At 42.4% G+C, this 22,888-nt stretch overlaps 1 protein-coding gene across 6 annotated transcripts in view; it reads right to left on the bottom strand.

Annotated features, from left to right (window-relative positions):
• Nucleotides 1–22,182, bottom strand: part of LOC106576571 (tyrosine-protein phosphatase non-receptor type 6) — a 39,071-nt gene extending 16,889 nt beyond the window's left edge. The window contains exons 1-8 of one of the 6 annotated variants that reach the window (XM_014153841.3): nt 21,736–21,961; nt 17,928–17,949; nt 15,877–15,999; nt 13,386–13,580; nt 11,091–11,280; nt 5,063–5,179; nt 4,721–4,846; nt 22–118 (exon numbers count right to left, since the gene is read on the bottom strand). In XM_014153841.3, coding sequence (XP_014009316.1) covers nt 22–118; nt 4,721–4,846; nt 5,063–5,179; nt 11,091–11,280; nt 13,386–13,580; nt 15,877–15,999; nt 17,928–17,935 — 856 coding nt within the window. In that variant the 5' untranslated portion in view covers nt 17,936–17,949; nt 21,736–21,961. Of the gene's footprint in view, nt 1–21; nt 119–4,720; nt 4,847–5,062; nt 5,180–11,090; nt 11,281–13,385; nt 13,581–15,876; nt 16,000–17,927; nt 17,953–18,245; nt 18,530–18,881; nt 18,899–21,735 lie in introns of those variants that run through there. The other 5 variants (XM_014153824.3, XM_082975515.1, XM_014153800.3 and 2 more) reach the window with 5 other exon arrangements.
• Nucleotides 22,183–22,888: the final 706 nt, after the last annotated feature.

Below are 22,888 nucleotides of genomic sequence, written 5' to 3'. Positions count from 1 at the left end.
TTTAGAAGTAGATGCTCTTACAGGGAAGGATGTTCTTATATCGGTTTTTGCTTTTGTTTTCTGGTCTCATCCCTTCTTCTCTGCTCTTCTTCACCTTTGTCTCCTGCTTTTGAAGGGCCTGAAAAGAACAAGAAAGAGAGAGAAGGAGAGAAAGAGAAGGATAGTCATTGTAAGCTCAATACAAGTTAAAAAAACATCAACAAGCATTCAATTACTTAACCAACAGTATAGAGGGGCCTTTAAACACGTCACTTCTTGAAAATAGAAATACCCTCAAACAGCCATGGCATTTCTCAACCATTTTCAAGTGACACCTTAAAGCTATTCTCTAATGACAAATGTTTCATTTGTTCCACAGTACTTCCACAGACTAAAGCAGGGGTTCCCAAACCTTTTCACTCTGGGCCCCCCTTCCAGCATTGGGGAACATCCCGGGCCCCGCGCGCACACCACGTCTATTTCCATGGGCACAAGCACTGTTCATGACACAAACTGTTCAAACCCCTCTTGTTGGTGGAGAGAATTTTGCAGGTTTAAAGCTTATGTCCTGCAATTCTACACCTTTTGTCATGGGGTGCAAAGAAAATGTAGCAGTTTTAAAGCAACTTTTTCTTGCAATTCTATACATTTTGCCATGTCTACAGTGTATTTATGTGATATTTGAGTGACGAAAAAAATACAACAATATCTATGGGCTAAAAAAACTAAATTAAAAAACATCTGATATGGGCTAGTTGATCTGGACATTTCTGACCAGTTATAAATAGCTCTAAGGTCTGCAATGACTGACACGACAAGAGGAACTGATGATACACTACCCAATTTCCAAATGGCACCTTGTGCATTCTACTATTACAACTTTCAAGAGTAAGTTTAAAACTGGATTGAGTTCACTTTAAAAATATATATATGTTTTTTTAATGCCGAACCCACAGTTTGGGAACCACTGGACAAGAGGAAAGAGTTTATCCCCATGGAGCTCTTGAATCGACAGGGAATAAAGTCAGTAGAGCTCCCTCTGGTGGAGTACAAGAGGGTGTCTCTAATGTGGCTGAAATAATTACATATAGGTATCTGGGGACAGGCTACACAGTTTAGTGGATAAGCCCCATCTTGATCTGGGTGACTTCAGTTGTTTTTACTTTGAGCCATTTCAGTTCATCAAAGTGAGAGTGATGAGCACAGGATGGGAGTTTGAGAGTAATCCTGACTACAGGATGGGAGTTTGAGAGTAATCCTGACTACAGGATGGGAGTTTGAGAGTAATCCTGACTACAGGATGGGACTTTGACAGGATTGTGTCGAGGCACAGATCTGGGGAAGGGTACCAAAACATTTCTGCAGCATTGAATGTCCCCAAGAACACAGTGCCCTCCATAAAAGAAGAAGTTTGGAACCACCAAGACTCTTCCTAGAACTGGCCGCCCAGCAAAACTGAGCAATCGGGGGTGAAGGCCTTGGTCAGGGAAGTGACCAAGAACCCGATGGTCACTCTGACAGAGCTCCAGAGTTCCTCTGTGGAGATGGGAGATCCTTCCAGAAGGACAACCATCTCTGCAGCACTCCACCAATCAGGCCTTTATGGTAGAGTGGGCAGACAGAAGCCACTCCTCAGTAAAAGGCACATGATAGCCCGCTTGGAGTTTGCCAAAGGCACCTAAAGACTCTCAGACTATGAGTCTGATGAAACCAAGATTGAACTCTTAGGCCTGAATGCCAAGCATCACGTCTGAAGGAAACCTGGCACCATCCCTACGGTGAAGCATGGTGGTGGCAGCATCATGCTGTGGAGATGTTTTTCAGGGGCAGGGACTGGGAGACTAGTCAGGATTGAGGGAAAGATGAACGGAGCAAAGTACAGAGATATTCTTGATGAAAACCTGCTCCAGAGCACTCAGGACCTCAGACTGGGGTGAAGGTTCACCTTCCAACAGGACAACAACCCTAAGCACACAGCAAAGACAACACAGGAGTGGCTTCAGGACAAGTCTCTGAATGTCTTTGAGTGGCCCAGCCAGAGCCCAAACTTGAACCCGATCGAACATCTCTGGTGAGACGTGAAAATAGCTGTGCAGCGATGCTCCCCATCCAACCTGACAAAGCTTGAGAGGATCTGCAGAGAAGAATGGGAGAAACCCCCCAAATACAGGTGTGCCAAGCTTGTAGCGTCATACTCAAGAAGACTCGAGGCTGTAATCGCTGCCAAAGGTACTTCAACAAAGTACTGAGTAAAGGGTCTGAATACTTATGTAAATGTGATATTTCCGGGTTTTTTTTCAATATATATTTACCAAAAAAACACGTTTTGCTTTGTCATTATGGGGTTTTGTGTGTAGATTGATGAATTTAATAAAACGTAACAAAATGTGGAAAAAGTCAAGGGGTCTGAATACTTTCCAAATGCACTGTATATCATGTGTTCATCTCTATGTACACATTAGGGGATAGACGTACTTCTTATAGCTAATCCAGCTATACTGTAGCGCCTTACAACCTGTCCTGACCCATGACCCTTGGTGGAAGCTGCTGCTAGTGCTAATCCAGTCCCCTGGTTATGATGGGAGTTTCAGTGAAGTTCCTCATCAGCATCATCAGCCCCTCTCATCCTGCCTTTTAGCCTGTGTCAGCTCAGGTGAACTCTAATTGGTCTGAAGGATTGGGGTTACACATACATCCAGTGTTTACTATTTCACTGGGCTAGAACAAAAGCCTGCATGTGTACTCCAGGACCAGAGTAACCTAACCCCTGGCCTAACCTCACAGTCTTGAGGGAAGGGATTGACTGTAAAAATCCCAAACATAGATTCACTCAACCCAGGTGTGACAACTCAAAATCTTTTCAGGAATACCTTCAGGAGAATGAGTTAATGTTTAAAGACATGCAAATCCCCATTCCCAGTATTTGTGGAATACTGACATACTGTATTACTATGAATACATTAATGAATGTTCTATAAATATGGCATGTTCATTATGTGATCATGGATGTGTTATGTATGCTTTATGAACATACATATAATGTACATTCGTTACCCATATTTTTTTTTACAATTTGAAAAGTTATTTTTAATGTACTGTTAAAGCAGTTTGGAATTAGTGTTGGACAATTTCTAACCTCTCGTGGCCAGACTATGTAGCATTTGAAGCAATTACGCAAGGTTTTAGTTGTGGGTTTCTGAGATTAGACAATTTGGGCAGAGGCCTCAAATAGCAGTGCCACATGCTACCACATGGTGGTAATAAAAAAGTGGTCTATGGTTCTTGCAGTCTACTTCCTATGGCTGTAGTTGTGAGACCTTTAACCATTTGATCATAGTTTTTCCTTGCAACACTCTCACTTTGACTTGTCCAACGGAACATGTTTCAAAATGTTTCACCATGTTGCACAAGAGTAAAGGCACATTGCATACACAGCTTATATGACCAACCAAATGGTCAAACACAGACACACTAACATTCTGACTACCCCGGGCACGCACGAGCGCCATCGCGTGCATGTTGATTTTGTCCATCCACACCAGATGCGATCAGGGGACGCAGGTTGAAATATCAAAACCATCTCTAGACCAACTATATTCATTTTGCGACAGGTCGAAAAGCATTAAACATTCATGGCAATTTAGCTAGCTAGCTTCCTGTTGCTAGCTAATTTGTCCTGGGACATAAGCATTTGGTTGTTATTTTACCTGAAATGCACAAGGTCCTCTACTCTGACAATTATTCCACAGATAAAAGGGTAAACAGTGTTAGTTTCTAGTAATCCCTCCTCCTTCAGGGTTCTTCTTCTTCTTTGGACCTTAAATGGCGGTTAGCAACCAACTTTAAGGTGCATTACCACCACCAACTGGACTGGAGTGTGGACCTCAGTTAATCTTTCAATCACCTACATGGGTATATGCTCCTAAAAACCAATGAGGAGATGGGAGAGATTGGACGGGAGAGATTGGACTTGCAGCACATCAAGCGTCACAAATATAACCAAGTTCTAATTTAGTTCCTGGCTACGCAGACGCTCGTTGACGCGAGCGAGCATTTTGGATGCAATGATTGAATAACATGTATGTGTACATTTATTTTGCAATGCTGGTGTGGTCAGCATGTAAGAAATTAGTCCTCAGATAACCTATAGTAGAGTAAAGCATCCTGGTCTCATAGACTAGACGTAACATAGTACATTTAAATCCGAGGCAATAAAATGAGTATGATATGTTAAGTTTGGTATGGTAACATAAGATAGATGGTTACTTAAGGCAAAGCAAAAGTAGGGTGGATGTTCGGGGTGGATGCATGGGTGTATAACGCTAACATCTAGCAATCCAAAGGTAGTTTGAATCTCATTACAGCAAACTTTAGCATTTTAGCTACTTTTCAAATACTTACTACTTTTTAGCTACTTTGCTACTACTTAGCACGTTAGCCACCTTGCTAGAATTCATTACATATACTTTTTGAAAATTCATAACATGTAGTACGCTTTGCAAATTCGTAACATATAATAATAATTGTAATTCATAACATTTCATATAAAATTTGTGATGTCATCCACAAATTAATACATACCATAAGAAACTTAGAATCTCATTCTAAATGGAGTGTCTCGAATTTACATACATAATAATAGGAAATGCTCTGAGACCAGGTTGAGTAAAGAGAAGAAGCGGTTAAGAAGGGTTGTTCAAAACATCACATCTTCCTTCCATCAAAAACTTAATCGACTTACATCAAACTCCTCCCAGAATCCTGCTTTGCTCTTCTTGTCTCCCTCGTTCTCTCCTTCCGCCATCTGGTCCAGCAGCCTCACTCTACTGTCAATGTCTGCTGCATTCACTCTGGTGGAGAAGTAGGGCTGACGGAGAGAAGGATGGAGTGGACAGGAAAGAGAAGGAGAGGAGAAGAAGTCAAGATTTGTTTGGATATGGCTCTATGTTGTCATTCAGATGATCTTTAACCCATTATAAGATACAGCATCTCCGACCTGTGTAAAGTTGTAACTTGACTGCAACACTCATGGTGACTCTGTGACCTGTATGGCGTTACAACTGTAAGTCCTGTAAGTCTTTACCTGTTTGAGGTGCACCCAGGTTCCAGACATCTCCTCGATGCCTTTGCGTTTGTAGTGCTCCATCAGGTCAGCCAGGGTGTCAAACATCTCTTTGCCTCCCACCGTGTACCGGTCATTCTATTTATATAAATATATGACGACATAGGTCCCATTATGCCTGGCGAAAACCAAACACTGCATTCCACCGTAAGAACCCTATACCAACGGTCAAGCATGGTGGTGGTAGTGTGATGGTTTAGGGATGCTTTGCTGCCTCGGGACCTGGACGACTTGCCTTATTAATAGAAGGAACCATGAATTCTGCTCTGTATCAGAGAATTATACTGGAAAATGTCAGGCCATCCGTCTGTGAGCTGAAGTGCAGCTGGGTCATGCAGCAAGACAATGATCCAATACAAACAATCAAGGCATGAAAATGGCTAAAAAGCAACAAATTTCAAGTTTTGGAATGGCCTAGTCAAAGTCCAGACATAATCTCAATTGGGATGTTGTGGAAGAACTTGAAACTAGCAGTTCATGCTTGAAAATCCACAAATGTTGCTGAGTTAAAGTAGTTCTGCAAGGAAGAGTGGGCCAAAATTCCTCCACAGCAATGTGAGAGACTGATCAACAACTACAGGAAGAAGCATTTGGTTGCTGTCATTGCAGCTAAAGGTGGCACAACCAGTTATTGAGTGTAAGGGTGATGCATAACTATGTCAATTAAATAAATAAAATAAGTATCAGTTTGTTTTCTAATTTGTAAACTCAGGTTTCCGTTATCTAATATTAGGTTTTGGTTAAAGATCTGATAGCATTCAATATCAAAAATATGTAAAAATAGAGAAAATCAGAAATGGGGCAAATGCTTTTTCACAGCACTATATATATATATATATATATATATATATATATATATATATATATATATATATATATATATATATATATATACACTGCTCAAAAAAATAAAGGGAACACTTAAACAACACATCCTAGATCTGAATGAAAGAAATAATCTTATTAAATACTTTTTTCTTTACATAGTTGAATGTGCTGACAACAAAATCACACAAAAATAATCAATGGAAATCCAATTTATCAACCCATGGAGGTCTGGATTTGGAGTCACACTAAAAATGTAAGTGGAAAACCACACTACAGGCTGATCCAACTTTGATGTAATGTCCTTAAAACAAGTCAAAATGAGGCTCAGTAGTGTGTGTGGCCTCCACGTGCCTGTATGACCTCCCTACAACGCCTGGGCATGCTCCTGATGAGGTGGCGGATGGTCTCCTGAGGGATCTCCTCCCAGACCTGGACTAAAGCATCCGCCAACTCCTGGACAGTCTGTGGTGCAACGTGGCATTGGTGGATGGAGCGAGACATGATGTCCCAGATGTGCTCAATTGGATTCAGGTCTGGGGAACAGGCGGGCCAGTCCATAGCATCAATGCCTTCCTCTTGCAGGAACTGCTGACACACTCCAGCCACATGAGGTCTAGCATTGTCTTGCATTGGTCTCACAAGGGGTCTGAGGATCTCATCTTGGTACCTAATGGCAGTCAGGCTACCTCTGGCGAGCACATGGACGGCTGTGCGCCCCCCAAAGAAATGCCACCCCACACCATGACTGACCCACCGCCAAACCGGTCATGCTTTAGGATGTTGCAGGCAGCAGAACGTTCTCCACAGCGTTTCCTGACTCTGTCACGTCTGTCACGTGCTCAGTGTGAACCTGCTTTCATCTGTAAAGAGCACAGGGCGCCAGTGGCGAATTTGCCAATCTTGGTGTTCTCTGGCAAATGCCAAACGTCCTGCACGGTGTTGGGCTGTAAGCACAACCCCCACCTGTGTACGTCGGGCCCTCATACCACCCTCATGGAGTCTGTTTCTGACCGTTTGAGCAGACACATGCACATTTGTGGCCTGCTGGAGGTCATTTTGCAGGGCTCTGGCAGTGCTCCTCCTGCTCCTCCTTGCACAAAGGCGGAGGTAGCGGTCCTGCTGCTGGGTTGTTGACCTCCTACGGCCTCCTCCACGTCTCCTGATGTACTGGCCTGTCTCCTGGTAGCGCCTCCATGCTATGGACACTACGCTGTCAGACACAGCAAACCTTCTTGTCACAGCTCGCATTGATGTGCCATCCTGGATGAGCTGCACTACCTGAGCCACTTGTGTGGGTTGTAGACTCCGTCTCATGCTACCACTAGAGTGAAAGCACCGCCAGCATTCAAAAGTGACCAAAACATCAGCCAGGAAGCATAGGAACTGAGAAGTGGTCTGTGGTCTCCACCTGTAGAACCACTCCTTTATTGGGGGTGTCTTGCTTATTGCCTATAATTTCTACCTGTTGTCTATTCCATTTGCACAACAGCATGTGAAATGTATTGTCAATCAGTGTTGCTTCCTAAGTGGACAGTTTGATTTCACAGAAGTGTGATTGACTTGGAGTTACATTGTGTTGTTTAAGTGTTCCCTTTATTTTTTTGAGCAGTATATATATATATATATATATATATATATATATATATATATATATATATAATATATATATATATATATATATATATACAGTACCAGTCAAAAGTTTGGACACACCTACTCATTCCAGTTTCTCTTTATTTTTTACTGTTTTCTACATTGTAGAACAATTGTGAAGACATCAAAACTATGAAATAACACATATGGAATCATGTAGTAACCAAAAAAGTGTTGAGCAAAATGTAAATATATTTTATATTTTACATTCTTCAAAGTAACCACCCTTTGCCTTGATGACAGCTTTGCTGTCACGTATACACCCCCTCCGGCCTCTAGGTCATCATGCTGCTGATTATCCCGCAAACCTGTCACCATCGTCTCGCGAACCTGCGCCTCATGACACTCACGTGGACTCCATCACCTCCTTGATTATCTTCCCTATATCTGTCACTCCCCTTGGTTCTTTCCTCAGGTGTTATTGACTCTGTTTTCATGCCGGTGCGTTTGTTTTTCGTGTTCATAGTTTCTTTTATTTATTAAAACACTCACTCCCTGAACTTGCTTTCCGACTCTCAGCACACTCGTTACATTTGCACACTCTTGGCATTCTCTCAGCCAGCTTCATGAGGTAGTCACCTGGAATGAATTTCAATTAACAGGTGTGCTTTGTTAAAAGTTAATTTGTGGAATTTATTTTGTTCTTAATGCGTTTGAGCCAATCAGTTGTGTTGTGACATGGTAGGGGTGGTATACAGAAGATAGCCCTATTTGGTAAAAGACCAAGTCCATATTATGGCAAGAACAGCCCAAATAAGCAAAAAGATATGACAGTCCATTACTTTAAGACATGAAGGTCAGTCAAATCAGGAACATTCCAAGAACTTTGAAAGTTTCTTCAAGTGCAGTCTCAAAAACCATCATCTGCCTCTCATGAGGACTGCCACGGGAAAGGAAGATCCAGAGTTACCTTTGCTGCAGAGGATAAGTTCATTAGAGTTACCAGCCTCAGAAATTGCAGCCCAAATAAATGCTTCACAGAGTTCAAGTAACAGACACATCTCAACATCAACTGTTCAGAGGAGATCACGTGAATCAGGCCTTCATGGTTGAATTGCTGCAAAGAAACCACTACTAAAGAGACTTGCTTAGGCCAAGAAACACGAGCAATGGAGATTAGTCCAAATTTGAGATTTTTGGTTCCAACCACCTTGTCTTTGTGAGACGCAGGTGAATGGATGATCTCTGCATGTGTGGTTCCCACCGTGAAGCACGGAGAAGGAGGTGGATGGTGTCGGGGTGCTTTGCTGGTGACACTGTCTGTGATTTATTTACAATTCAAGGCACACTTAACCAGCATGGCTACCACAGCATTCTGCAGCGATACGCCATCCCATCTGGTTTGTGCTTAGTGGGACTATCATTTGTTTTTCAACAGGACAATGACCCAACACACCTCCAGGCTGTGTAAGGGCTATTTGACCAAGAAGGAGAGTGATGGAGTGCTGCATCATAAAATCTGGCCTCCACAATCACCCGACCTCAACCCAATTGAGATGGTTTGGAATGAGTTGGACCGCAGAGTGAAGGAAAAGCAGCCAACAAGTGCTCAGCATCTGTGGGAACTCCTTCAAGACTGTTGGGAAAGAATTCCAGGTGAATCTGGTTGAGAGAATGCCATTAGTGCGCAAAGCAGTCATCAAGGCAAAGGGTGTTTACTTTGAAATATATTTTGATTTGTTCAACACTGTTTTGGTTACTACATGATTCAATATGTGTTATTTCCTAATTTATGTCTTCAATATTATTCTACAATGAAAAAGGTAAAAATAAAGAAAAACCCTTGAATGAGTTGGTGTGTCCAAACTTTTGACTGCTACTGTATATAAACACACACTCTTTCACACACACACACACACACACACACACACACACACACACACACACACACACACACACACACACACACACACACACACACACACACACACACACACACACACACACACACACACACACACGACAATATAGAAACTGTCAATAATACACAGTAGTAATGTTCTATTGGTAACTGTGGTTTGGGGTCTTCGGTTATGTTTAGCACGTGAAAACAAATTTCCACATAAGAGGGAAATAAATGTTATCTAATTTGATCTAATCATGCAGCTGGATGGCCGACTCACCAGACTGAGACTCAGTCATTCATTTAGAAATTACAGCCAGTGTATGCATTTAAAAGGCATGCGCCGGTACTTTGGTGACGAGTAAGTAATTTTTAAACCTCCCGCTTTGGGCTGGATGTGTCAATCTGTAGTTCATACTGTACATACATAATCTATGAGCAAAATTGCCATTTTACCTCAATTGGCTACGAAATTTCTAGTTTGAAGAGACTGTTTTCTGGAAGCTGTGCTGCACCAATTTCTCTACATTTTACAACCCACGTGGGCAAACCCCCTAGCAATTCAAGTTTCAGTCAATGAGCTTCAGTCCCTTGCCATTTGAGTGACCGCTAACAAGACTCACATACACATTAGAGAGAGAGAGAGAGAGAGAGAGAGGAGAGAGAGAGAGAGAGAGAGAGAGAGAGAGAGAGAGAGAGAGAGAGCAATGACATGGTGCACATATCTGCCCATTTGTGACATAGTATGCAATTTCCAGGACCACTTTTGGCTCGTGGGCGATACTTTCAGAACCACTGGTTAAAAAGTAAACAAAAGTACCGGAAAATATCTTTAATGTACTTCCTGTTAGCTATTAAGAAATGCACCTGATGCTTGCTCCTGGTAGGGCCTGTGCCAGGACTCAATGACCTCTGTGATAATCTTCTGACCCTGAATTCTCCAGACTCCAGCCCTACAATGCCTCTCATTCAAATCTGCATCATGTCTGCAATGAGATGAACCACAGCTAAAAATAACCTAACCATGATGGTGCTGCTGATAATGTTGAGTCAACGAAAAGGAGGTTTGGGGATGAATGCAGTTAATTACAGTCTAGCTCTGCACTCGGAAATAACTATGCTATTTTTTATTTCTAGTGGTAGTTACTGTACACACATGAATATAAAGTATTTAATTGTGAATACCAATTCTCATGTATTTTATTGGAATCGTATAGGCATTTTCACACATCACCTAAGGGTCCAAATAAATACATAACTAACTAATTAAAACATAACCGCTTGGCAAACTTGTTTTTTAAGTCAAACTTTTGTAACCAGGATGTGGTCAGTGATATCTATCAAACTCAAACCTCCATGTTCATATTGACTGGACTTTGCATAACTGTTTCTGTGCTGACAGTAGTGCTGGTGTGTTTGATGTTTGTCAGGTTTTCTCCTAGATGTTGGAAGCAGGAAGGTCACTCGTTGCATAAGAATAAACATTTTGGGGAAACTGAAAATTGGTCTGATTTCATAACAAGATGTACTCAGATATGAGGAAAAACTATAGCAAAGATTACAATGTGAATTACAATAGGGAATGTGAGTGAATGTGAGTTAGAGAGAGAAAAACACACAAACACTTTCACATGCACACACAAACACACATACACACACACACACCTGGCACATGATCTTGATGTGTGAGACCCTCCTCCCTCCGCTGGATGCCTTGCTCTTCTCCTCAGTCAGGACAGACAGAACAAAGTCTCCAGGTTTGGACAGAGACTCCCGCACCAGGAATGTGCCCGGCTCGTCCCGTTCCCATAGCAACTTCTCTGCATTGGGGCCTGACAGGTGTCCGTGATACCACCTGTATGGTGTATGACAGAGAAGGGGTCAATGAAGCTCTAATGGAAACATCACAATGCCCTACACCAGGGCTGGCCAACCCTCCTCCTGGAGAGCTGCTGTGTGTACAGGCTTTTGCTCCAGCCCTGCTCTAACACATCGGATTCAGCTAATCATGGTTGTAATAAGCAGCTCATAAAGTAGAAGCCAGTGTGTTAGAACAGGGCTGTCTAGTACTATACTGTAAAAGTACGGTTTGCAGCTTGTTCAGTGCTACCGGATAGACAGTGAAAGCGAGTGTAAATATAATGTACTGTAACTGTTTTGCGTGGGAATGGAAAGTAGTAGAGGACTTTAATAAATGGTTGAGGACATTTTGGTTACTAATGTGTATTTACGGCCTGTACCGATTCACTGTATGTGGGTTTATGCAAGGTATTTCTGTCCTGCGAGTATAGTGTATGTGAGTGTGTGTTTGTGTGCATGCGTCTGTGTCTGGGAGAGTTTACACTAGTTAGTATGAGTATCGTCTCTGAGTGCTGCCTGCTGTTTAAATTTAGGCGCAGTTCTTGATTTCTTCATCTGAACTTCCTGCATTGCGGTCGGAAAATTCTGATGACAAGATTTCGTGGCTCAAGACAGCATGATCTTAATAGCCTGAGCCCCACACAAACTACCCCCCCTCCTGATCCCACATCCCCAATCCCCCCCATTCCTCACCCCACATCACCAACCCCCTCCCCCCTCACCGCATATCACCCCACCCCCATTCCTCACCCCACATCACCAATCCCCCCCATTCCTCACTCCATATCACCAACCCCCTCCCCCCTCATCACCCCACCCCCATTCCTCACCCCACATCACCAATCCCCCCCATTCCTCACCCCATACCACCAACCCCCTCCCCCCTCACCCCATATCACCCCACCCCCATATCACCAATCCCCCCCATTCCTCACCCCATATCACCAACCCCCCCCCCCATCCTCACCCCAACCCCATTCGTCACCCCATATCACCAAACCCCCCCCCCCCCATACCTCACCCCAAAGTGCAGAATTTGAGGGTACTTTCATCCATATCGGGTGAACGTTTCGAAATTGCAGCACTTTTTGTACATAGTCCCCCCAAATATTTGGCCCCATATTCCTAGCACGCAATGACTACATCAAGCATGTGGCTCTACTAACTTGTTGGATGCATTTTCAGTTAGTTTTGGTTGTGTTTTAGATTATTTTGTGGAGTCACTTTTATTGTAAATAAGAATACAATATGTTTCTAAACACTTCTGCATTAATGTGGATGCTACCATGATTACGGATAATCATGAATGGATTGTGAATAATGATGAGTGAGAAAGTTACAGAGGCATAAATATCATAGCATGACAGCTCTGCATTAAAATGAGACCATAAAGCATACCATCACAGCAGTACATGTGATATGGGTATCAAGAAAGAGATCAGAAAGACTGAAACGGAGCAAGAGTGAGATGGTTAGGATAGAGGAAGATATTGAGGGTCTGGTCACTGTTTTCAAATGTGTCAAAATCTAAAGTTTCCAACCGCAGCAAGAAAGGGAAGTTAAACTGACAGTGAGAGAGAGAAAAGAGAGCGGGGAAAGGAGGGGCAGTGAGGGCAGACATGAGGGATTTACACACGCACACACACACACACACACACACACACACACACACACACACACACACACACACACACACACACACACACACACACACACACACACACACACACACACACACACACACACACACACACACACACACACACACACACACACACACACGCACGCACGCACACGCCTCAAAGTAAAGGCCATAGAATTACCTTCCCTTCTGAAAGCTTTATGATCCTCAACATAAAGCGTTTAGATTAAGAAAGTATTAATTACAAAATGACTGGATGTCTCAGGAGCATTTTATATGATCTGCTTCAGTTTGATAAATAACATTTGAAATTCAGCAGAACAGTGAAAGCAGAGCACAGGCCTCTGAATGGTGAAGTTCGGGGATAGAGATTTCAGGCAAGAGTACACGGACTTGACTGACTGGCTCTGGTGGAATTAAGGGTTTGGGGTAAAGGGTAAAGGTTAGAGTGCACTGACCTCTCGGTGGTGGGGTCAGAGCAGTTGAAGGGGTATTTGAGCTCGATGATGGTGCCGTCTTTGTCCTGCAGGATCCCGTTCTCTGCAGTGTAGTACTCCACCAGCTCGGACAGCGTGGCAAACTTCTCCCCTCCATACAGGTCGTAGAAGTCCCCTGTGTTTTGGATACGGATGTGGGTCACCAGCTCACCCACCCTGGGGTCAAAGATCAGGGGAGAGGGGACATTCGTGGGCCAGTCAGTAACAGTAGACAATTCTTCCTAAGCTAGTTTTAAGTAAATTTGAAAAAAGTAAAGTAGCGAAAGAGAGATGCAATGTATCTGTACCTGACAGAGGGCAAGAAAAGGAGAGAGGAAAGGACGAGTGAGGAGAGATGATATACTATAAATCAAATTTAATAAAATCCCATTTTCAAATCAAATGTTATTGGTCACATACACATCTAGCAGATGTTATTGCAAGTGTAGTGAAATTATGTAGGTTAACATACAGTGCCTTCAGCAAGTATTCACACCCCTTGACTTTTTCCACATTTTATTGTTAGATCCTGAAATTCAAATTGATAAAATTTAGATTTTTGGGTCACTGGAATGCACACAATACCCCATAATGTCAAAGTGGAATTATGTTTTTCAAATGTTTGACAAATTAATTTCAAATAAATAGCCGAAAGGTCTTGAGTCAATAAGTATTAAACCCCTTTGTTATGGCAAGCCTTAATAAGTTCAGGAGTAAAATGTGCTTACCAAGTCACATAATAAGTTGCATGGACTCACTCTGTGTGCAATAATAGTGTTTAACATGATTTTTTAATGACTACCTCATCTCTGTAATCCACACACACAATTATCTGTAAGGTCCCTCAGTTGAGCAGTGAATTTCAAACACAGATTCATCCACAAAGACCAGGGAGGTTTTTCAATGGCTCACAAAGAAAGACACCTATTGGTAGATGCGTAAAAATAAAAAAGCAGACTTGAATATCCCTTTGAGTATGGTGAAGTTATTAATTACACTTTGAAAGGTGTATCAATACACCCAGTCACTATAAAGATACAAGCATCCTTCCTAACTCAGTTGCCAGAGAGCAAGGAAACCGCTCAGGGATTTCACCATGAGGCCAATGGTAACTTTATAACAGTTATAGAGTTTAATGGCTGTGATAGGAGAAAATGGAGGATGGATCAATGACAATGTATTTATTTCACAATACTAAACTAATTGGCAGAGTGAAAACAAGGAAGCCTGTACAGAAAAACATGCATCTTGTTTGCAACAAGGCACTAAATAAAGTAATACTGCAAAAAATGTGGCAAAGCAATTCACTTTATGTCCTGAAAACAAAGTGTTATGTTTGGGCCAAATCCAATACAACACATTACTGAGTACCACTCTCCATATTTTCAAGCATAGTATTGGCTGCATTATGTTATGGGTATGCTTGTAATCATTAAGGACTGGGGAGTTTTTCAGGATAAAAAAGAAACGGAATGGAGCTAAGCACGGGCAAATTCCTAGAGGAATGCCTGGTTCAGTCTGCTTTCTACCAGACACTGGGAGATGAATTCAGCTTTCAGAAGTACAATAACCTAAACTACAAGACCAAATCTACACTGAAAAAAAGACAGTGAATGTTCCTGAGTGGCCTTGTTACAGTTTTGACTTAGATCTGCTTGATTTTGATTTATTTACATTTTTAATTTAATTTAACATTTATTTAAAGAACAAATTCTTATTTACAATGACAGCCTACCATGGCCAAACCTGGACATTGCTGGGCCAATTGTGTGCCACCCTACGGGACTCCCAATCACGGCCGGATGTAATTCAGCCTGGATTCGAACCAGGGACTGTACTGATGCCTCTTGCACTGAGATGCAGTGCCTTAGACCGCTGTGCCACTCGGGAGCCCCAATCTATGGCAAGACCTGAAAATGGTTGATCAACAACCAATATGACAGAGCTTGAAGAATTGTTGCACAATCCAGGTGTGGAAAGCTCTTTAGAGACTTATCCAGTAAGACTCAAAGCTGTAATCACTGCATTGACTTAGGGGGTTGATTACTTATCTAATCAAGTTACAGTATATTAGTGTTATACTTTTCTTTTTTTTTCTTTTTTGCAAATGTTAAAAATGTTCTTCCACTTTGATATTCCAGATTATTTTGTGTAGATCGTTGACAAAAAATTACAATCACACTTTGTACCACAACAAAATGTGGAAAATGTCAAGGGATTTGAATACTTTCCGAAGGCACTGTAGGTTGAGAAAAGGAGAGAGAAGGAGAGACAAAGAAGGAGAGAAAGAGATGGAGTATCTCCAGCTGATGGAGAGAAAGGAGGAGAAAGAGATGGAGGATGTCCTAGCTGATGGAGAGAGAGAAGAAGAAAGAAAGAGATAGAGGATATCCTAGCTGACAGAGAGAGAGAGAGAGAGAGAGAGAGAGAGAGAGAAAATAAGGACAAAGAAAGAGATGGAGTGTATTCCTACCTGACAGAGAGAGAGAAGTCTCCCTGGTTTTTCCTGCTGGGTCGGGCCAGGAAGCTGCCATGGACGCCCCGGCTCTTCAAAACAGACTCAGCATCCAAGCCAGAGATATCCCTGTGGAACCACCTGGATACACAGAGAGAAACACATTACACACATACACTACCGTTCAAAAGTTTGGCGTCACTTAGAAATGTCCTTGTTTTTGAAAGAAAAGCACATTTTTTTGTCCATTAAAATAACATAAAATTGATGAAGCTGCAAGTTGATGACTTGTGAGGCGTCTGTTTCTCAAACTAGACACTCTAATGTACTTGTCCTTTTGCTCAGTTGTGCACCGGGGCCTCTCACTCCTCTTTCTATTCTGGTTAGAGAAGAGTTCCTCTGTCTAGTCTCTGTGTTATTTTGCCCATCTTAATCTTTTATTTTTATTGGCCAGTCTGAGATATGGCTTTTTCTTTGCAACTCTGCCTAGAAGGCCAGCATCCCGGAGTCGCCTCTTCACTGCTGACATTGAGACTGGTGTTTTGCGGGTACTTTTTAATGAAGCTGCCAGTTGAGGACTTGTCAGGCGTCTGTTTCTCAAACTAGGCACTCTAATGTACTTGTCCTCTTGCTCAGTTGTGCACCGGGGCCTCCCACTCCTCTTTCTATTCTGGTTAAAGCAAGTTTGTGCTGTTCTGTAAAGGGAGTAGTACACAGCGTTGTACAAGATCAGTTTCTTGGCAAGTTCTCGCACTGAATAGCATTCATTTCTCAGAACAATAATAGACTGACAAGTTTCAGAAGAAAGTTATTTGTTTCTGGCCATTTTGAGCCTGTAATCGAACCTACAAATGCTGATGCTCCAGATACTCAACTAGTCTAAAGAAGGCCAGTTTTATTGCTTCTTTAATCAAACAACAGTTTTCAGCTGTGCTAACATAATTGCAAAAGGGTTTTCTAATGATCAATTAGCTTTTTAAAATGATAAACTTGGATTAGCTAACACTGTGCCATTGGAACACAGAAGTGATGGTTGCTGATAATGGGCCTCTGTACGCCTATGTAGATATTCCATAAAAAATCTGCCGTTTCCAGCTACAATAGTAATTTACAACATTAACAATGTCTACACTGTATTTCTGATCAATTTGATGTTATTTTAATTGACAAAAAATGTGCTTTTCTTTCAAAAACAAGGACATTTCTAAGTGACCCCAAACTTTTGAACGGTAGTGTATACATACAGTATATACAAACCACACACACACAGATCAGGCAACGCACATAAGCACATGCACACACAAATGGTTATCATCCGGCCCTGCCGCACCTGTCCACATCATCTCTTTGATACTCAGTTTCTTCCCTCAGTGGGAAAGTATATGAGATGTGGTAATAAAGATTAGTTAAATCACAATGTGTCTGTTAAATCCCATTTCAAAACCCTGCATTCCATTACCAGCTCATAGATTAACACAGTACTACGGTAGAGAGTAGTCGACACAGCATTATTGCAACCTTTTTTAAGTATACGCTAGTATACAAGTATACAATATTGTTTCAAGAAAAATAACTAGCATAACATTTGAATGGAAAAGCCTGACTAAGGCCTAAGAGACGACAAACAGACCACCTACCCACAAACTCACCTCACCACAAAGCACCAACTTTTCATTCAATTCAACTATACTAGCCTATTATACAGAACAACCTGCTGCTAACGATATCTGTTGCCAAGTGTCAGTGTAGTTGTAGCTACACAAGACATGGTAAAGATATTGATAGTCAGAATTAGGCAGAATTGGGGAACATTTCAAGAATTTGAAATACTACTGCAAAATAGCTGGGAATTCTTACAGAGTTTAAAAACAAAACGTTACGTGTGAACTACAAACACACAAGACAACAGAAAAGACTAAAGAACAAAGTATTGATGGTAAAGAAACAAGTAAAACTAGAGAACAAGTAAAGGAAAGAGAGAAGTTGACATCACGCGTTAGGTAAAGGCAGATCCAGACCAGGGTTGAGCAACTGAGTGTAAGAGTCTTGAGAGGGGGAGCTCAACTCACCGAACCATTTTCACCTTCACTTCTTCTGGGCCCAAAGAAAAGGAGACAGGATAGTGAGGGTACACTTACAGGTAAAAATCATGTTTTACTTCCATTATCATCCCTTTCTCTCTCTAACTGCCCTCCTACACACATTAGTTTGCTGTATTTCTTCCTCCTTTTCTCTCATTCAACATCACATACGCAAAGAACACCCCTCTAAACAACCTGTCTTCTCTTCCTCTTTTACTCCCACGCTCATCTGTTCATCAAACCCTCTTTCCTCCCTTACCCTTACTCGATATATCTCACGTTAGGTAGATAAGTAAACAATCTTACTGTTCTCAGCTCCTTCTGAAAACAAGCGACACTCTTGCTGACAGGCTTGTGTATGTCTTACCCTCCGTCCCTCCCCTCTTTTTTCTTTTTCTCTCTGTCGTTCTGTGACACTCTCACTCCTTCCTTCCTTTTTTTGTCTCTTTTCACAAAACAGTGAAAGCAAGAGACAGACAGGAACAAAACAAGCTGACAGGCCGGAATCTCTTACAGATAGACATACTTTATAAATGTCACCGCAATAAAAACGCTTCGTTTTCATCTTTAAAATTAAACTAGAATTATTTCTCTCTCCTTGCCTCAATCTAATGTCACATCTCTCTCTCTCTATCTCTTCAGAAGGATCACAGCACCACTAGTGTTTTGCAAACAGACACAGTCCAGTGAGATTACTCTGAATGTGTCATACCATACACTGTTCCTCAATGAGATAATAAACTAGAGAGAGAGAGAGAGAGAGAGAGAGAGAGAGAGAGAGAGAGAGAGAGAGAGAGAGGTAAGGTAAACTAAGGAACTGCATGTCTCCACACCACCACTATCAGGAATGAAAAACACACTAGCCCCTCCGGTATATACTGGTTAAACTAATCATAAATTTTTCTCTGTCCTTCTCATTCTCTCTCTTTCCTTCTAACCCACCTGTCCTCCACTCCTCCCCTCTTCCTTCAGCTGTGTGTGTGCACGTGTGTGTGTCTAACCTTTTGTGTGCCATTTGTGTTTGATGCACAAAGGTCATGCTCGCATTACACTTCCTTATTTTCAGAGTGCGGTCTTCCCCCCGTGTGTCGGTCTCAAACCATTTACAACTGGGAGGTCATGACAACAAACTTACAACAAGCAACACACACACACATAACTACAGTCAGGATAGCAATTACACAACACTGTTCATGTGAGCAGCAATACAAGACATGTGAGCATGCTACAAGAAGAGATGGGCTACATGTATACTAAAAGCTTGTCCACAGAAGTCTGTTAGAGCTTGAAACTGAAACTATTCTTCCCACAATGCAACAGCCAGCTGGTGTGGCTACGGAAGCGGCATAGCAACAAAGCAGGGCTGTATAAGTTTACAGCTTGATGTTACAGTGTGACTGCCTGTTCAAGTTAGTGTTACAAATTTCAATACAACCAACATGCAAAGCAGCAGGGAGTAGGTGAGAGGTGAACGTTTTAAAGCTCCTGATCTGTAGTGGCTGGGGCCGAGAGCACCATGTTTCTTGTGTGCAGCATATGTCTGAATGCCTTTTTGTGTGTGGTGTGAGTTATATATAATATGCATATATATCAAATAATACCACATCAAGGTTAAATACATTTGTTTTTTGGACAGAGCCCCACCAAGGGGAGAAGACCTGGAGGAAGTGAGAGACAGAGACAGACCCACTTTTCTGGGGTTTGGGGGAACTGATTAAATCTGAGATGTAGGAGCTGAGAGAGGAACGTCAGAACCCCATTGTGTTTTTCACACTGTAAAATCTACGATCTGAACACTAGCGGTGGAGGCTGATGAACCTGTGAAGTTTGTTACACGGGAAGACATCTTTCTCTCTGCTTTTCAGGCTCTGATGATACATGTACAGAGCTGAGAGCTGATGGTGAGAATGGCTTTTCCCCTGTTCAGTCATGTTGCTGTTGTGTATCATTTCTAACACCCAAAAGTGATGACCACCTTCCACAAAGATTCACACACACTGACTAACACACACACACAAGTGATGAATCTCTTGATCCAGTCACTCCTTCAGCGTATGTACACACTCTCACACACACTGACTAACACACATACACACGTATGTTTTTCTCGCACCCAAAGTCCAAGTGATGATGATTTGCCTTCAATGAAAGAACACACTCTCACACTGACTAATAGCGATGGGGGAAAACATTGATACAGTTACATATTGGGATATTATTTTTGACGATATATCGTATCGTTTTGACAATATTGCAATACTATTTTTGCTATAGTTGGCAGCAGTTGCACCAAAACTCCATTATTTTCCTTTCATATCTTGTTCTCCATCTTCTTTTTAAATAGGGAACCAATTTGTTTTCAGCACATTTATTTCCATGACTGATCAAACTTGTTTTAACATGGCTCTCTCTTGTCCCTCTACAGCAGACATTTGGTGAGCAATATGTTTGGAAAATCGAATCGCAATAAAATCACAATATCGAATCTCAATACATACAGAATCGTGAGAATCGTAAGAACCGCAATACTAATCGGCACCTAACTATTGTGATAATGTTTTGTACAGTCAGTGTGTATTGAACTGTATTTTTGTCATGTGTGGGAAAAGTAGCATGTATGTAGAAAAATATCTGGGGGGAAAAGTGTGTAAAACAAGGTTGCTTTTGTCCTCTGAAGGGAGGGGTGGGGGGACACAGGAGGTTGGTGGCACCTTAATTGGGGAGGATGGTCTCGTGGTAATGGCTGCAGCAGAATGGGTGGAATGGTATCAACAACAAACACCTGGTTTCCAACACATCCGTCCCAGCCATCATTATGAGCTGTCCTCCCCTCAGCAGCCTGGTGGGGGATGGGTTTGAAATAAACACTAATACATGACACCAAAGTAAGAGCCCTGTCTGACAGTAACTATCGTCAAAACAAGAATCTTCACTTTGACTTGCAAATCGGATTTCTCTTGCCTGGACATTTAACCGTGAGATTTAAATGTATGTAAATACCCTGAGTATACAAAAGCTTTCTGTGACATAGACTGACCAGGTGAATCCAGGTGAAGCTATGATCCCTTATTGATGTCACCTGTTAAATCCACTTCAATCAGTGTAGATGAAGGGGATGAGACAGGTTAATGAAGTGTTTTTAAGCCTCGAGACAATTGAGACATGGACTGTGTATGTGTTTCCATTCAGAGGGTGAATGGGCAAGACAAAAGATTGAAGTGCCTTTGAACTCGGTATGGTAGTAGGTGCCAAGCGCACCGGTTTGTGTCAAGAACTGCAACGCTGTTGGGTTTTTCACGTTCAACAGTTTCCTGTGTGTATCAAAAATGGTCCACCACCCAAAAGAAAATCCATCCAACTTGATACAACTGTGGGAGGTCAACATGGGCCAACATCCCTGTAGAACGCTTTCGACACCTTCTAGAGTCCAAGAGTCCAATTGAGGCTTTTCTGAGGGCAAAAGCAGGTGCAACTCAAAAATAGGAACGTGTACACAGAATGATCAGCCAATGAGAACATAATGATTCCTTCTCCCACGTGTGATTTTAAATACATACATTACAGAAGACTAGAGTGTACATACACAAGCATGCGAGCGAGCACACACACTCACACACATGCAGACTAACAGAGGTTTGTACTGCAGGTGTTAGAACAGTGGTTAACACCAAGAATTGCAGACACACAAACATACTGGTTAGTGAAACAAAACGCCTGCAGCAGTTTGAGTTGGGCTCTCTTCCCCTTTCACACCTGTGAGCTTCACATGTTAACTGTGTCTATAGATAGTACTTACCCACAAGACATTGAATGGACTTTTGCTCAGGTGTTCTAGACAGCAGTCCAATCTCATTGATCCAGTCTTTACAACAGAACGGAGATGAGCTAGAGGTTAGTGCAGTGTGGTCTGTCCACTGTGCCCAGTTAACTAGTCCAGCAGCTTCTCTTCTGTCCCTCTATCTACCTCTTCTTTCTCACTCATTTCCTCCCTGTTGTTCCCCTCTGTTTTCCTTCTTGCTCTCTACAATTCCTCTGACTGCCCTCTCTCCATCCCTCCCTCCCTCCCTCGCTCTATCCCTCCCTCTCTCTCTTTCCCTCTGTCCCTGTCCTGATAAGTTATCAGCAGGCTCTATTACAAAGCAGTATTTTGTCCCGCCCTGTAATTTCCCGCAATTTTCTTAATTGCACCTCTTTGTCTGTCTGGGAAAACAAGTCTGTTCCTGTCGCTCTCTTCTTCTCTCCCTCCGCCCGACTCCCTCTAACTGTCCGCCCGACTCCCTCTAACTGTCCGCCCGACTCCCTCTAACTGTCCGCCCGACTCCCTCTAACTGTCCGCCCGACTCCCTCTAACTGTCCGCCCGACTCCCTCTAACTGTCCGCCCGACTCCCTCTAACTGTCCGCCCGACTCCCTCTAACTGTCCGCCCGACTCCCTCTAACTGTCCGCCCGACTCCCTCTAACTGTCCGCCCGACTCCCTCTAACTGTCCGCCCGACTCCCTCTAACTGTCCGCCCGACTCCCTCTAACTGTCCATGTGTTCTCCTTCACTCTCCTGCAAAAGGAAATGAGCTTTTTCACCTTTCCCGGCATACATTTACAGCCACACTCCCTCCTCTTCCCGTACCTGTGTTCTATGGTTTTATTACTTTATAAACACAGTTTAATCAGATGCCCTTCCACAGACCTTGTAGGTGAAATGATGACATGTACCATTGGTCATTTAAGCAATAAGGCCTGAGGAGGTATGGTATTTGGCCAATATACCATAGCTGTTCTTAAGCACTATGAAACGTGGAGTGCCTGGACACAACCCTTAACAGTGGTATATTGGCCATATACCACAAACCCCCAAGGTGCCTTATTTCTATTATAAACTGGTTACCAATGTAATTAGAGCAGTAAAAATACACGTTTTGTCATACCCGTATACGGGTCTGATATACCACGGC

This window comes from Salmo salar, chromosome 05, assembly GCF_965601325.2.
Source record: "Salmo salar chromosome 05, fSalSal1, whole genome shotgun sequence".
In the NCBI taxonomy this organism is placed as follows: domain Eukaryota; kingdom Metazoa; phylum Chordata; class Actinopteri; order Salmoniformes; family Salmonidae; genus Salmo; species Salmo salar.
Note: the sequence above shows the minus strand (reverse complement) of the source record. Positions and strands in the feature narration are given on the sequence as shown.